This window comes from Clytia hemisphaerica, unplaced genomic scaffold, assembly GCF_902728285.1.
Source record: "Clytia hemisphaerica strain Z4C2 unplaced genomic scaffold, Clytia hemisphaerica genome assembly, whole genome shotgun sequence".
NCBI lineage: Eukaryota > Metazoa > Cnidaria > Hydrozoa > Leptothecata > Clytiidae > Clytia > Clytia hemisphaerica.
Window position 1 is genome coordinate 781,198 of NW_027103344.1, and position 16,708 is coordinate 797,905.

Consider the following 16,708-nt stretch of genomic DNA (forward strand, 5'->3'; position numbering starts at 1 on the left):
CTTTTGTTTACCACAGTAAATTTATCCAAAAAAAGGAATAAGTAAGCAATGGAACTACAAATAATTACGACCGTAAAATTATGGAAAAAATAACTTGCATAATCTTACAATAGAAAGAAAGTGAAAGTAATAAACAATGCACAAGAAACATTTTTGCTCTCAGTTTTAACAATCAATAATCGAATATAGGAATTTCCTTCTTAAAGCAAATAAAAGAATATATTGGAGAACAATATGTTTTGCGGACCGTAATGTACGAAGCAAAAAACGGGTGCTCTATTATGAGAAAGAATTTTCTTTCGGTAAACAATTTCCCTATATTGATTCAAGTTATGAAAAAGAGAGAGAGTACAGAAGGTGAATGCACGTGGCTTTCTTTTTTAATCTATAAAAACGCACTGAAAGCTTTTTTAAATATAATTTGTATAATCTTACATAAATTATGTTTTTAAAAATAATTGAGTTTCAGCGAATGAAAGTTTGTAAATTGCCTAAATATTTTATCATGATTAGTATAATTACGCATGAATTAACATATTTTATGCACGGATCGCGAATCGTGCATCGTAAATCGTTAGATCGTGCATCTTAAATTACACCAACCCAACAGAGAGACCTTACTAGATTTTTATGGTTCAAAAATTCAGACAAAATTGATTTTAAAAACTTTGAAGCAAACGAAATTGTTGAGTACCGGATGTGCAGAGTTTTGTTTGGGATAAACGCATCGCCCTTCGTTTTGAATGCCACCCTACAACATCATATCAGAACAGCAAATGACGCAGAGTTCGAGAACAACCTTATCAAATCGCTACATGTGGATGATTTGACAACAAGCAAACGAACTGTTGCTGAAGCTGAAGAGTTTGTCGAGAAAACGAAAGAGCATTTATCGAAAGCATCGTTTAACCTGAGAAAATTCCAATCCAACTCGAAGGAACTTGAATCCAAACTCCAATCGAAATACGGAGAAACCGAAAACCCTACTGTGATGGGTAAAACGAAAGTCCTTGGTGTTACATGGGACAAAGAATCTGACGAACTTTGTTTCCAACTCAAAAGCTTATCGAGTTTGAAACCGACGAAACGCAATGTGTTGAGAGCATTGGCGTCCATTTATGATCCGTTAGGACTGATTAACCCTATCGTGTTAACGTTGAAATTGTATTTTCAGAAATTGTGTCTAAGTAAAATTGATTGGGACACGCCCATCGACGGTGATTTGCTTTGTGAATGGCAAAATTTGGTGAAAGACTTTGGGTATACACAGGAGATCAGAGTCGAAAGAGCTTATTCGAGTGTTAAACAAAATGTCAAGGAAATTCAGTTACATGGCTTCTCAGATGCTTCTGACGACGCACATGGTTGCTGTATCTACACACGAATCGTATCAAAGAATGGTGATATCAAGACAAGCCTCGTCACATCAAAGTCACACGTGAATCCAATCAAGACGAAATCAAAAACCAAACCTGATGACCAGAAGTTGACGACACCCAGAATGGAGTTGGTAGCTATACTTATTGTATCACGTCTCATGAATGTTGTTAAGAGACACTTAGAAATGAACTTTGAATTTGAAAAATTTACTGTATGGACTGACAGTAGTGTTGCTTACTGTTGGGTCAAGAACATTGAAACTTCGAGAAAACAAGATAGATATATTAAGAATATTTCTGATGAGATTAGACGAAATTTTGAATCTCTCTCGATTGAACTGAAATTAGTTGCTACAAAGCAAAATCCTTCGGACATTGCGTCCCGGGGGTCTAAGCCAGCACGTCTAGCTGGTTGTAAATTATGGTTTTATGGTCCTGAGTTTCTAATTATGCCTGAATCTCAGTGGCCTCGTTTGAAAGTCGGTGACAAATTCTCTGAGGTCCCTGATCCTCTAACTATACCTGAGAAGACGGGAACAAACCTCAAACCTTTTAGTGATGGTGTCAACAAGGGTCCTAATCTTCTAAATATACCTGAGGAGAAGGATACCCTTTCATTCAATATTAGTGATGGGACTGAGTGGATAACTATACCTGAAGCTCAGTCCAACCTTGGTGAAATTATTGACGTTCAAAGATTTCGGTCTTTTGAACAATTGTTACGTGTTACTGGGTATGTCTTCAAATTTGTGGAGAACATACGTTGTTGGAAAAATAAAAACAACAAACAAATAAATAAGAAACAAATAAACAAACAGAATATTTTGAATGCTGATGATTTGCTATCAGCCAAGAAGAAATGGTTATTGGATGCCCAAAGAGGTATTCCAGACGAAATGAAGAAAAATCTTTTCCTTGGAGGGGAAGTGTACAGATGGAAGGGAAGATTGAACAATGCTCCAATTCCCTTTGACGCAAAGCATCCAATATGGTTACCTACGAACAGTCCACTTGTTGATTTGTTGATCAAGCAAGCCCACGACAAGGTAATGCATAATGGCCAACGTGAAACTTTGAACGAACTACGATCCCAATTTCAAATTCCAAGATTGCGTCAACGCGTCCGTCATTTTATCTACAAATGTACGATTTGCAAGAAACATGGTGGTAAAGCTTATCGTTATCCAGAATCTTACGATTTACCAAAGTCTAGACTACAAGTTGGTGCCGCTTTCCAGAACATTGGAATCGATTATTGCGGTCCATATTTGGTGTATAATGTATTCGACAAAACGAAAGAAAAGTTCAAGGTATGGATTTCATTAATCACATGTCAAGCCAGTCGGGCTGTATATTTAGACATTGCTACAGACTACAGTGGAGAGTCGTGCATTGAAGTATTAAGGAGATTTATGAATCGCAGAGGAATCCCAGAAGAAATCTTTTCAGACAAAGGTTCAACGTTCACTGCAGAAAACGTACAAAACTTTGTTACAAATTGTCAAATTCGATGGAAGTTTAGCCTCGAGAAAGCACCTTGGTTTAATGGGTTTACAGAGAGACTTGTGAAATCCGTGAAAACGTGTTTGAATAAAGCTTTGAACAACAAAACGCTGAAGTACGATGAATTCCTTTCGTTATTGATTGAAATTGAACGAACAATCAACAACCGTCCTTTAACCTTCATCTATGACGAATTGACAGAAGAACCTCTCACCCCGAATCATTTATTATACGGTAAACGTCTCGGACGTAACACAAATACGACAAACGACAACAGTGACAGTTTTGAGTTGTCAGAAAACACGAAGCAAGCAATTGAACACTTTTGGAAACGTTGGAAAACAGAATACTTACTCGAGTTGAGAGAAACACACAAGAAACTTGCACGAAAGAACTCAAGCGAAATGATCAACGAGAATGATATCGTTTTAATCAATGAGGAAAATGTTAAACGTAATGATTGGAGGAAAGGTAGAGTGAGTAAATTGTTACGAGGAAGAGATGCTAAAGTTCGCGGAGCCGAACTCGTCGTTGTAAACAAATACGGTAACGGAATTCTCCGAAGACCTATCAATAAACTATTTCCGTTTGAGTATCATCGCTCACGAGTAAGTGATGACAAGAACAATCAAGAAGTGAAAATCAAATTCATCGACGAACGTGACCTCCCCTCGTGCGTGGGAGTGTGATATTTTTATTGTATTATATTCTTTTAGGTCATCGAGACTAATCGAGGCCTATTTAGTGCTTTTGTTAATTTTGTTTAACACAGTCCTCTAAAGAAAGTCATTGAGACAACACGTAAAATATTTCAAAGAGGTCCCCAAGAGGTGTGCTATTATGTACTGTTAAGCTGATACACGTTTTTTTTTTTATAAGAACGTCAAAAATTTTCGAAGCCTTCGGATGTTCTTAGTTTTTTGGGTTTGAAGCCTGAAAATGTTCTTAAAATGTTCTTATTTTCAGTATTTTTTAAGCATTTTGATGTAATTTCTTAAGAAAATGCATGTTTTTAAGTCTCCAAAGCCTTAGAATGTTCTTAGAATGTTCTTAAATTTTTGGGCCTCGAAGCCTTATGTTCTTATATAGTTTGTTCTTATAAAAAAAAAAACGTGTAGTGCAATTGCGAAAAGCAGTTGTAGAAAAACCTATAAACAAACAGATTGGTGCGTTATACTAACTAGCTCAAACACAATGCTCAAATAGGTTCAAACCAGATCGGTTGGTTAAATAACAATATGTCAAACAGTGGTTAGCAAACAATGCTCAATATTTTGTGCTGTTGGGAAAACAGCGGTTAACTGTTTGATATTTTGTAGAGTAGAAGATGTTAGATTTTCGTTTGCGGAAATAACAAAAAAAAACGTGAGAATTGAAAATTGGTAATATGATTGAGCTGTTGTGATGTAAATTTTGATTTATAGATTGAAGATTATTTGAAAATTGCTAACTATAGGTAATTGATTCAAATTTTAGGTTTATCTTAAACATTTTGTGCTTATTGCCGTCTTTTTTTGAACAAAATAGTTGTGAGGGCTAGTTTTAATTTGATCGGTTATTTAAGCTTAGTTTAATTGAGTTGAAGATTGGTAGGGTAGTCATTGGGCTTTTCCAGAAATAGTCCCTGGCGCCCCTCCAGGGGGTTCAATGCTATCTGAATATCCAAGGGGTAAGCAAGAGGGAGAGAATATCCAGGGGGTACAGGACGAAATGCATGAGTTTCCTCAAACCTTCTATCCACATGGACATCCAGGATATCTAGGGGGTCTTTATTTTTAAGCCAGACATCCAAAAGGCTGCGGAAGTCGAAAAATAAATATTCCTCAACATATAGGGGGGAAGGAAGGGGGTACGGAAAATTTATAGAAAAGCGCATTTGGATGAGAAAGAATGCATCTTTTCTTGCACCAAGCCAGGAGTAGATAATGGCTATGTTAATTGTTGATCAACCTGTAATGACCCCCTGAAACTGCCACTTAGTATTGAGGACTTAACCTTTAACCAGTGCAACAAAGTACAATAGACAATGGTTAAATCGGGTATCAGATCAGATCATTGTTATCGTTTTTTTGGTATGTCTAAAAATCTGACTTTGTTTTAGAATTAAAAAATCTTTCTTAGAGAAGATGAAAATAAACAATACGTAATCCATCGTAAAGTGATTTTTCTTCTTATCCGCTTTCAGCACATGCCATGTTTTCAGTTCACATTACGTACTTCCTCTTATTGGCATTTGTCCATGGATTCGTTCAATCTGCCAACTTACTTGCCGGTGAGTCATCACATAGAAAAATAATTGAATACACCTTTCCCGAGATGATTTTTCCCAGCATGAAAACGAGACGGGATACGGCCTCAATAATGGCAGAGTTGTTTTGGACACTGTCTCCTCAGGCTTACCTCAATTTTCAAATTCACTTGCTTTGTAAATTACTCCCTATTTATTTACCTTGCATAGGGTCATCTACATAGAGATGTGCCTGATCCTCTTTGAAGATATATATTCTTATCAACCATACGAATGAGGTTTCGAATAAATTCGATTTTGAAAGAATAATTTTAAATCATACTATGATTATTCTTTAGGTTTGAGATCAAAGAAACAAGAGATTTCAACAGTTTGCCCATTAGGATGTCCAAGTTACTGTGAACCCGTATGCTCACCTACATGTTGTACACCGCCTATCCCGCCCCCTCCTCCACCACCAATATCATATTATTATCCCCTCCCACCCGCTGGCGTACCTGGTATCAATGGAAATGTTGGTCCTCCAGGACCTGATGGGCCACCAGGACCTCCAGGAATACCTGGTCCTCAAGGTGTAATTGGTCCACCAGGATGGCCTGGTGCAGCTGCAGGACCACAAGGACTCGATGGTCCTCAAGGTCCACCTGGACCACAAGGAGTACCAGGACCTCCAGGTCCTCAAGGACCCATCGGTGCACAAGGATCGCAAGGTTTACAAGGTCCACCAGCTCCACCACCACCACCGCCGTCATGTCCAGGAATGTGTTCTTCTGCGTGTACCAGACATTGTCATCCTACGTGTTGTTCTGCCAGGAAAAGAAGATTTTTAATTGCTGAATGAGATTTTATTCATTAAGTATACAGCAATCTTAATGATATCCATACGATTTCATATTTTGGTTACAAGAGCCAGAAAGGAAGGATATTTAGAAGATAACCACTTTCTGACCTTCTATTTAGAAGATAACCTGACCAAGCTGGTACACAAATGCTATCCGACGTTATACAGATGCTATAGACTTTTAATTCGACGTTTAGAAATTGTAGCAGGAAAGATTATTTTTATTTCTATGTTTTTGAGTTAATGTAAAATTTACAGCTCCCATTAAAATGTTTTCGTAAATAACAGATGATTATATATCTTTGACAATGAAATGTAATATTTTCTGTAATAATATATTTTCTAGACTCCAAAACTTAAATTTAACCTGACACATATATTTTTGAACAAACTTTGGACCTAGAAATGAGTGTTATGTTAACCAACGTGATTACGTGATTTGGAATTTTTTTTTCGTGATTGCGTGATGAGAGGTCAAAACGTGATCATGATTTGAAAATTTTTTGAGCCGTGATACGTGATTTGGACTTCTTAAAAGGGATGTGTGATTAGCCATTTTTTTGCTGATTTTCGTGATCGTGATTGAAGACAAAAAAATTGCGTGATATCGGGATATCGAGTTACCGCTGGGGGGGGCACTTTTATCTATTACAGTACTGACTTTTTATTCAACCTAAGATTTTACCTGACTTCAAGCAAACCACGAATCACTGTCTCTTTCTTTTTATTATTGCTCCACAATGAAAAAGTTTCCATAGATTTGAATATGGAAGCCAATTCAAAACCAGCGACTTAGAAAAGTAAATGACTTAACGCACGCAAGTTTTTTTTGAACGCCTAAAGCTTTTTTCACATGCACATAAAATTTTACTTTACGCCTTACGGAAAATCGTTCGTAAGGCTGTCTTTTGTGACTTTCCCCGACATTGTGTACAGTTTTTGTTGATTAAGAGGGTCTTACGTGACTTTTCCTTCCGTTCAAAACTTTTTGAACGTAAGTAAACTCTACACAAGGCCTTAAAACACTACGTAAGCTTAGAGAAATTCCCTACCCTTCAAGGTCTTAAGTAAAATTTTACGTACATGTGAAAAAAGGTTAAAGTCGAAAAGTATGCCTCGTGAAAACCCGGGGGGGGGGGCGGTACTTAGGCAAATGGCAAATGGAGGGTACGGTATGTGCCACCCTTAAGGGTACCTTTTTTGGATTTCCAAAGTCCCGCTAAGGGTTGGAAAAATCAGAAAATCTAATTTCAGTCCTATTAAGGGTCGGAAAAATAGGAAAATTTCAATTTTTTACCCCCTGAAAGATCGAAATTTGGTCAAAATTGGTCAAATTTGTCCCGCAAAGGGTCGTAAAATTCCGAAAATTTTCCTTTGTTTTCTCCTTTTTAGTCCCGGTAAGGGTCCAAAGTTCGAAAGTTGGGCGGCACCCCCCCCCCCCCGTCAGCTCGCCAGTGGCGTTGTGGGAAAATTTTTCTGGAGGGGCTAAAATCAATTTTTTTCAAATGGCGCCCCCCCCCCCAATTTTCCAAAGTGGTGTCCCCACTCACTAGTTTGTAAACTTTTATTTCATTTGCCTAGGCATAATGAGTAAGGAAATATTTAGTGGAGAAGAATAGATATATCTTTGATGAATGGAAAGGGAAAAACAGGCCCTACCATGGTTGGGGCCGACTAGAAAATTTTTAAAAATCGACTGCCAAGATCATTAGATAAAAATAGACAAATTTGACACTTGCTAGGGAACTTAAAAAAACAATGTGTAATGCGAGCGAAGCGAGCGAAAAAATTGATGTTTTGTGATTTCAATATTGTCGTCAGCAAATTGGTCTTGGGGTGCTGTTAGATTTTGTACATATTGTACACTAAAAAATTGTAAATTAGCTAGATTGCAAAGAAGTTACCAATTAACTGTATTGCGAGCGAAGCGAGCGAAAAAAATTGCAAGTATTTTAAAATTATTTTAGTAAAATTGGTCCTGGGCGCAATTTAAGGCGTATTAAGTATGATTTTTGAGATTGGGGCGTTTAAAAAAATCTCTTTTGGCGCCCTTTGCTCTTCGGCGCCCCTTCAAAAAAGCTCCGCTGGGGGGGCCATGGCCCCCCCGGCCCCCCCTGCCACAACGCCACTGCAGCTCGCAACCCTAGTACAAAACAAAGAAAACACTCTGGCAAAAGTTACTCAAATCTTAAGGCTTCGCTTTTCCTTGCTTGGAAAAAGTTGAAGATTCCTTTTTCTTGTAAACAAAAGTGAAAGAACCAAAGCGACTGGGATCTCTAGTGTTTATGTATTGTTTATGATTGGCATTTGATTTGCTGTTTTCAGCGCGCTCAAAAGCTACCGTGACTATCAGGCCTATCACACCTCGAATAAAAATATCGAACCACCTTGTTACTACTCTGTGCCAGAGTGTATCTCACGTTTATTACCCTGATCTGAACCAGGCAGAGGCCAAGTTTTCATAGAGAAAATCGATATTTATTCGAGCTGTGATACTCACGGTACACATTTATCGCTTCGTAACGGCAATGAATATTGAAATTAGCCTTAGGGTAGATACTGGGTCACAACAGACAACATTGTCTACGGAGCCATGGCCTTTAGAGAGTGGGCAAAGACTTCGATCCCCGCTCCTTTTCCGATGGCGGAGTGGCGGCCACCACCCCACGTTGAAGAAACCGAATTTCCCTATGTACCGCTATCCAGTGAAAAGAGAAGACGTATATATTCAATATAGGTTCAAAACAACAATCGGAATGTGTCAATATATTTTCTTACCTTTTCATCAAAAATCGACACTTTACAACCTTCAACATCACTCATCATCACTCAGTTGAAGTCCTGAAGATTTTCAGTTTCAATTCAAAGGGGCTTGTTTTCATTCATGTGGTAGCTATTATATTTATATCATTATTGATTTTTATTTTTAAAAGTTCTGATATAAATCCGATGTGATGTGTAATCACATGTAATTCGGTTATTTGGCTGTGAACTATTTTTTTTTGGTTGGCCAATGATATGAACCAAACAATATCACCCTCCAGAATGCAGGGTCTCTCCCCTTTTTTCTACTTTCCTATCTTCTATCCTGATTTTCTGTCTTTTTCCAGTTTTTCTAACATATATATAGAGCTATTATAACGACCCTCGAAATGGCCCGAGAATTCTCGGGCCAAAACTTTTATTGGAATTCACGTAAAGCCTGAGTATGGCCCGAGCTGGCCCGAGAATTCGGGCCGTGTTCGGGCCACAGGCGGACCACGCACGGGCCACACTTGGGCCAATTTTTGAAAACATGATTTAAACAGGCTTGTAATTTCAGGACTGAATTTTTTTAACATTTTCTTTGAGAAAAACTTGGTTTCTCTTAATTATATTTTAAATATATGAATGTTGTATATTCATATAAATATTAAATGTCTTATTTGGTATGAAAACATAGTTATAAATATACTTATGGTGGAGATATTTGCTAGTAAACTGGTCCTGGTTTTAAACTGAAGCGTGTCCACGCATTATTCTATTGAGTTTAAAGCCCGAAGGGCTAGAGTTCAATCTCTAACCTTTCTCAGGCAAGAAAAAGTGAAGCCCTAAAAAATGCGCCCCATTTTTGACGACAGATTGAATCTAGCAATTCCTTTGTTTATGATTGATATTTTTTTCGAAATTTAGCAGTAAATTTTAGTTTCAAACTGTCCATTTGTGTAAAAACCAGGCGAGCCGCTCAAGGCCGCGCAACTTTGGTAGGATTTGTTGGCTTCAAATCCTACCAAAGAGATTGACTTCTAGCCCTTCGGGCTTATACTTCAATGTGTCCACAGGAAGCTCATAAAGTTTTTTTGAGCGATATAAACAAAACAGACAAATCTTATTTTGTACTATTTTGTTTGACTGGACATGCTGAATCAATTTAAATATGGAATCTCCTGACATGGCCCGAACATGGCCCGAATGACTTGGGTCATGTTCGGGCCAAAAGAATTGATAGGGTCTCTCGGCCCGAACATGGCCCGAAAAGGCCCGAGAATTCTCGGGCCATGTCGAGGGTCGTGAGCTATATAGCTAATTGTCAGTTTTAAAGTGAGCGTTTTTTGTGTTTCAATATACAGAACCGGTAGTCTAAGCTTAAACTCCTATATCAGGATTAGAAACTAGGCTAGTCTTACCTCTTTTATCTTTCCCTTTACAACAATACAATGCTAACAAGTTGACACAACATTGACAAGTAATCCCTCCTGTAGAGCATAGACAGTTAGTCACACTAGCGTCCTGCCAAAATTCATATCAAAGATTAATGCTGCGAAAGCGCTATATCGTTTACTTGACTCTCGAGCAAAAAAATGCACCGCAAAACTTCTAAAGAGATTCATGAAAAAATAACCCGGCGCTTTTTAATGAAATTAACATTTTCAAAAACTTTGAGAAATTGCCTAAAATTTGAGCCATAGATGAAAAAATTTGAGCCAAGCCAACCTTGAAAACTAATTTGAAGATCAACTTCACAAGAAAAAGATCTACGGGGGAGGCGGAACCCACCTAGATCCGCGCACCGCCGGATAGGCTATTTCCCAGAAATTTTGCCGGACCTCAAACAATGACCCATTTACATGTTTGGAATTATTTTTACTTTAGCGTATAAACAAGGCCTTAAAAATCGAAACGCTGTCTCGGGAATTGAATGACAAAATTTGGTTGGTTGATATTTGGCTGCTGCACGTTTTATTTTGTTTCAAACTTTCAAGTTTTAATTAATTGTCTTGCGAACTTGATTCAGGTAAATCTCATCCTTGTTGTGCAAATACATCCTGTAGATGACTGATGTTGTTTTTTATGAAAGCTAGATTTCCTAGTGTGACTAACTGATAGAGAGAAGTTTAAATCGAAATCTGCAACAAAACCGAAAGTGGTCATAGTGCGGAAAGGGGTCTGATCCCCCCTTCTTAAATGATCCCCCCCTTCTTAAATGATCCCCCTTCTTGGCATCCCCCAACCTTTAAAAATGCCTATCCCCCAAGGGTTTTGGGCTAAATTTTTTATGGTAAAAAGGGAAGGGAAACAGTAAAGAAAAATTAAGTCTGGCAAATATAATACCACTTTTTAGAGAAAATAAAGAACTTCCTTTCATGTAGACCAAATTTCATAACAGTGCTGGAAAATAATCTACAATATATGTAAGCCCCCCCTTCTTAAACGATCCCCCCCTCCTTGATATCCCCCCCTTTTTAGTGAAAATCTCTGACCCCCCTTCTTCACTTTTTTGGAAGGTGTCTTCCCCCCCCCCCCTTAAGAAAGGGGGGGTCCGAACTATGGTGGTCTCTTCTACTGATTGCTTCCTGGTGCTCCTTCATAGCTGTTTATCAAATTACCACCATGTCACACGGCCCTTCTTTTTGGTACCCATGGCCTCTCAGTGCCTTGCACAACATGCGACTGTAAAATTCCACCCTTCATATATTTGTTTCAATCTACTGTGATCCTAAGGCTTAGGTTTTTTCTCATTTTCAGTTTATACTGAAGAAAGCGAGAATTTGATACGAGAGTTAGATTGTCAACAAAGTGCCGTAAAAAATCATTGAATAAAGAAGAACTTAAAATCTTAAATATTTTCATTTTGAAGAATTGGTGCAAAAAAGTGAAAAATAGAAAAGTTTTATTTTTCATTGCGTTAATCAAAATAGGGGTTTTGGAAAATTGTTTGTTTTTTTGCGCAAACCCCGGTAACTATGGTAACTATGTTTGCTAAGATGTTGGCTTGAAATTGAAAATAAAACCACTCAAAACAAAAATAAAATCGAAAGTAAAATAAATATATGAGTTTAAGTCTAGACTGATCAGGATATCATGTGTACTGTGTAAAGAGAAGCTAGCCATTAAGACATCTTTCCTGTCTGAATAATCCTAAGATCCTCATCTTAATAGGTGTTTGGTAGAACGCAACAGTCTTTCGAATAACCAATTACTCCAGCAAAATATTTTTACTGAAGATGTCTTATTATTGATTTCTCCTTTAAATTAGCCATCATTGTTTTGCATACAACTTGAGACATGCAAGTCAAATGCTGAAAACGGAACTTTTTTTTGTAACTTTGACACGTTTTGCCTAATTTTGCTGCAATTTCAGGTCATTTCAATTGAATTTTAGTGAAAGAAAGATATCTTTTTTCATAAAATGAAAAATGGTACGTTTTTTTAATTTTTTTTTTGTATTTGGTTTTTTGAAAATTAGGGGTTTACAGAGAAAATTCTTTATATATAAATTACAGATGGCATATCAATCTAAAAAAGTTGGAACTTTTAATTTATATGGATACATAGTGGGCAACACCCCTCCAACCCCCACCTGAAAAAGGTCACCCCCACCTACATAGGGTTACCCCCACCTGAAATCTCATATCAGCCCAACCCCCACCTTTTTCAGCAACCCCCACCTAAATTTGTAAAATCTTCGAACCCCCACCTGAAAATTCAGTTTATCCTTTTTTCCTTTAAGAAACATATGTCATAGGTAATGGATGAACTCTTTTTAACCTTCAGAACTTATGACAGTCATTTGTTTATATTTTTATCTAGTATAGTATGTGGAAAGTTGGAAAAAAGACAAAAAAGTACAAAATCAAACGAAGTTAAATACAGAAAACTTGACAACCCCCACCTGAAAAATGTTACCCCCACCTACAAAGGGTTACCCCCACCTGAAATTTCTCATCAACCCAACCCCCACCTATTTTTAAAAATCTGAAAATCCTCAACCCCCCCCTGAATCCAGGGGGGGGTGCCCACTATGGGATACCAAAAAGTACCGTCAACAGCTCTAACTTGGAACGAGTGGTCAAAACATGGAATTGTTGATTTCTAGACTGTTGGTAACAAATTTGTTTCGATAATTCAACCAGGTTTATCTCTCAAACTTTATTCACCATGCCACAATCAACGAAATGCATTCAAAAGCATTTTATAAGTAGATAATTTTAATGAAGTAATTATATACCAATTTAATGCCTCACACACGTTGCTCCTCTCAACGCCATCTTTTTTAGTGCCTTTGAAGCTATCGTGTTCGATAAAGATCTTGTGATTTTCTGTGGAAGAACAGACTTTTTAGAAATCTGTGTTGGGGTGCGCACACGATCGCATTTTATGCGTTTCTCGTCGCGAAGATCTGTTCCTTTTGAGGAGTGAAAGCCTACCTGGTGAGAGTAGTCTATTCACATTATTTGCAATCTATGATTGGTGGTTATTTTAATCAAATGAGGTTTGGTAAAATGGAGGCCAAATTGCTTTCTCATGTTTTGTTAGATAGTCCCAAGCTACAGCCATTGACGGTACTATACTGATATATAGTCGTTTAGGAAAACATGACGATCTATTGAATAAAAAATTACTCCACATACATTACTTTCCCTAGTTCCTAGGGACAAGATAATTTATCCTGTTTGTGCTGGCTGAAGGAAAGTAATGTATGTGGAGTAATTTTTTATTCAATAGACCGTTGCGTTCTCCGAAACGACTACATATCAGTATTAAGTACCTTCATCTTGCCTTGTTGATAGCCAGGCTTCAATAGACCTTTTGGCATTTCCTCTGCCGTTTTGAATTGTATGCAAAAAAAATGATGGCGTGTAGTTCTTCAAAAATGGTTGAAATTTAGCAAAATCAAAAACATGAACGAAAAAACCGACAAAAAGCAAGAAAAACAACCATTTGAAGAAGCTAAACAAAACCAAACATGCACTCCCACCTCCTGCTCAGATGATGATGACCAAAACCGTCTAAAATGCCGAAAATGCCACCGCATGGTACACTACGAGTGCACACAATTACCGCTTTATCAGCTGCAAATTTTTGCCAACACTTATAACGAACAATATTTATGTCAGAATTGCGTGCGGATAACACGATCTCTAATGAGTAAAATAGGTGAGAACTCGTATCATATGATGCAGAGGGAGATTGAGAAGAAGGACGACGTCATTAAAAAGCTCAAAAACCAGCTAGCCAAGAACCGCAGCCTTAAGAACGATATCGAAAACATCTTAACCAATAAGATGGCTGACTTTGAAATAAAAACCAAGCAGATTATAAAAGAAGAAATAAAGCAAACGACGAATTACATAGAGAAAACATCAGAAAAAACATACGCTGAAATAACTAAGAAACACAAGGATAATTTCAAATCAGCAGTGAGAGAACACCAACAAGAAAACAAGAATGAAGAAAGAGACATCGAATCAAGAAAACGAAATATTATTATACATGGAATGGTGGAATTAGAGGTAGACAACAAAGAGGAACAACAGGAACAAGACAAAATAGATATTGAAGGTATACTAGGTAACATTGGCGTTCAAGATATCGAACCGTCCCACCACCATCGCATTGGACAAAACCGAAAAGGGCTACATTGGCGTCCAATCAAGTTGAACTTAAAAAGTATAGAGGAAAAAGAACGGATAATGCAAAATCTGCATAAGCTGAAACGATTCAATGAAATTGGTGGCTTTAGCATCACAGACGACTTCACCATCAACGAAAGAAAAATGATTAAAGATATGTGCCAAAAGGCGAAAAAAATGAATTCAAAAAATGACGATTTCGTTTGGCATGTAAGAGGAAGCCCTAGAACAAACCTTCGCCTAGTTCGAAAACCTAGGACAAAGACCAAAACAACGTCTTCTCTTCTGTCCATATCTTCTGACGACTGGACGACAGATGAAGAATTAGACAATTTATAAATCTAAAATTATTTCGTAGAGGTCGATAGACCTGTGAAATATAATTCTATGAATAAATAAATAAAAAATTTAAAAGAAGAATCAGGGCTTTGAATGGGTTTCTAGGTCCCCCCCAACAAATTTAGGTCCCCCGTAAGTTTTAGGTCCCCCCACACTTTTCAGTAAGGTTCAGGTCCCAGCAAAGAAAAATAATTCGGCACCAAATTATTTCGATTTCAATATGTTATATATTATACAGTAGAATATTTAAAAACAGAAACCAACCCACTAAAACCAACCAAAAAAATATTTTTACAATTTCTTAATAATTATTGTAACCCCATTAGGGGGGGGGAGCCATGAGAATGTCAGAAAAAAACCAATTAACTTTTGGCAATGGGTTTTTTCGGAATGCTGAAAAGCTCTTCCGATCTGCCGTAAGGTTGCAGGATTTGGGTTAAGAGGGCAAAAATTGCTAAAAAGCTGGTAAAATTTTAATCCTGGAATATTGAAGTTCCAGCTACACTGATATTGGGCAGTGGATAGTTAGGAGTCAGGGACCATCTTATTCTCTTATATTGGTGAATCAAAACTAATTTTAAATTAAAATGCAGCTTTGTGCCCTAACTTTAGAGCCTTTGAACCACAACAAACAGGCTAGATCTAAAGCTCTAAAACAGCATATAGTAACACGAAAACCAATTCTTCAATAGGAATTAAAGCTATAAAGTGCACTCTCAAACATCAATTTGTCAGATGAAATAAAATTAATAATTTCATCATTTGATAATCAAACAAAGGATTTTCTGTCAAGAACCTTGTAAACATTCCAACAACTTCCATTGAAACGATCTGCCATAGCTAAGCTCTACCATTTTGCATGGTTTGATAAATGAGCTTAGTTGTTAAAGCAACCCTGCAGAGAACACCCTCCCTTACGGGTGAAAATTTTTTAGATGTCAATAATTTTCTCAAGCAAAGAGTGTGCAAAGCAATTCTAGCTTTACGATAGTGCCATATTAAATTTACAATAGTAAATATTCAATTATCATTTTCCCTTTATTTTTATTTCCGGAACTTCTGACAAACTTTTCTTGTTCTTGATATATCTTTAAGTCGAAGAGAAATATATTAAAAATTGATATCTATAAGTTAAGAGAGCTGCAACATGTGACATTTTTACGTTTCATTCTAGCTAATTAGCACAGTTTGAAGTTTGCAGATCAATGAGATCAGCTGTTTTGAGGCAATAAAATTTACCCCTCACTTATCAAAGTAGCCCAACTTATTTGGTTAAATTATGGTACCAAGATTTAGCTAATAGAAGCCACCATCCATATTTACAAACAATGAAGTACCCACAATTTGCTACCATGAATTGGGCTAATGACGATAACCCCTCCTTATTTTGTCGCCCTTCTTTAGAGATGTTTTTTGACTGGCTATTGTTTCTTTTAGAAACTCAATAAGTAATAATACAGGCTCCCATTATGTTGTCTCCTAGCAAAAGTTTGCCAAAGATTCAAGGAAAAACATTTCTGCTGAAAATATAGTTTTCCCAATACTCCAAGAGACTAACCATAATGGCTGCATATAAAGACTGTCCAATAAGTGCATTATAGATTATGTGCCAACTTGTTTTTGTCTTATCACCAAGCAAAGTGCCTGTGTTGCAGCAATTTTTATATTTTTGTCACATTGGTGGGTATGAATGTAAGTGATTTTTTTTGAAAGGTAGTATCTTTTAACGGAAACTGGTACTGTCTGAAAATTTCTGATTTTCAAGTGCATGATTTTTTTAAAGAGTGAACTTATGTTCTGAAAGCGTCGGTGTTTAAATTGCAAAATTATATGTTAGAAATTACCGTTCTATTGCCTCTTAGTTGTATGTAATATGAAATATGAAAATTGAATCACAGGAAGTCATTCCTCTGTGGCTTAATTACTTATTAATGTATAATTAATCATTATGAACATAATTTATGGCAAGTCAAATTTAGTTTTGCTTATATGGCGTTCTGGTTTT

General features: G+C 37.0%; 2 protein-coding genes across 2 annotated transcripts; both read left to right on the forward strand.

Moving 5' to 3' along the window:
• The first annotated feature begins 697 nt into the window (after window positions 1-697).
• On the forward strand, window positions 698-3,571 carry LOC136819802 (uncharacterized). The gene has a single exon (XM_067076045.1). The coding sequence runs from the start codon at window positions 698-700 to the stop codon at window positions 3,569-3,571; it is 2,874 nt and encodes a 957-aa protein (XP_066932146.1).
• Window positions 3,572-4,230: 659 nt separating this feature from the next.
• Window positions 4,231-6,285, forward strand: LOC136819392 (cuticle collagen 34-like). The gene is made up of 3 exons (XM_067075629.1): window positions 4,231-4,338; window positions 5,068-5,154; window positions 5,469-6,285. The coding sequence occupies exons 2-3, from the start codon at window positions 5,076-5,078 to the stop codon at window positions 5,969-5,971; spliced, it is 582 nt and encodes a 193-aa protein (XP_066931730.1). The 5' UTR covers window positions 4,231-4,338; window positions 5,068-5,075; the 3' UTR covers window positions 5,972-6,285.
• The last annotated feature ends 10,423 nt before the right edge of the window (window positions 6,286-16,708 follow it).

Excerpts from the sequence above, each read along its gene's own strand:
- LOC136819802 (XM_067076045.1), top strand. The coding sequence starts at position 698 with ATGTGCAGAGTTTTGTTTGGGATAAACGCATCGCCCTTCGTTTTGAAT.
- LOC136819392 (XM_067075629.1), top strand. The coding sequence starts at position 5,076 with ATGTTTTCAGTTCACATTACGTACTTCCTCTTATTGGCATTTGTCCAT. Across the intron at positions 5,155-5,468 it reads ATCTGCCAACTTACTTGCCG|GTTTGAGATCAAAGAAACAA; the intron begins GTGAGTCATCAC and ends ATTATTCTTTAG.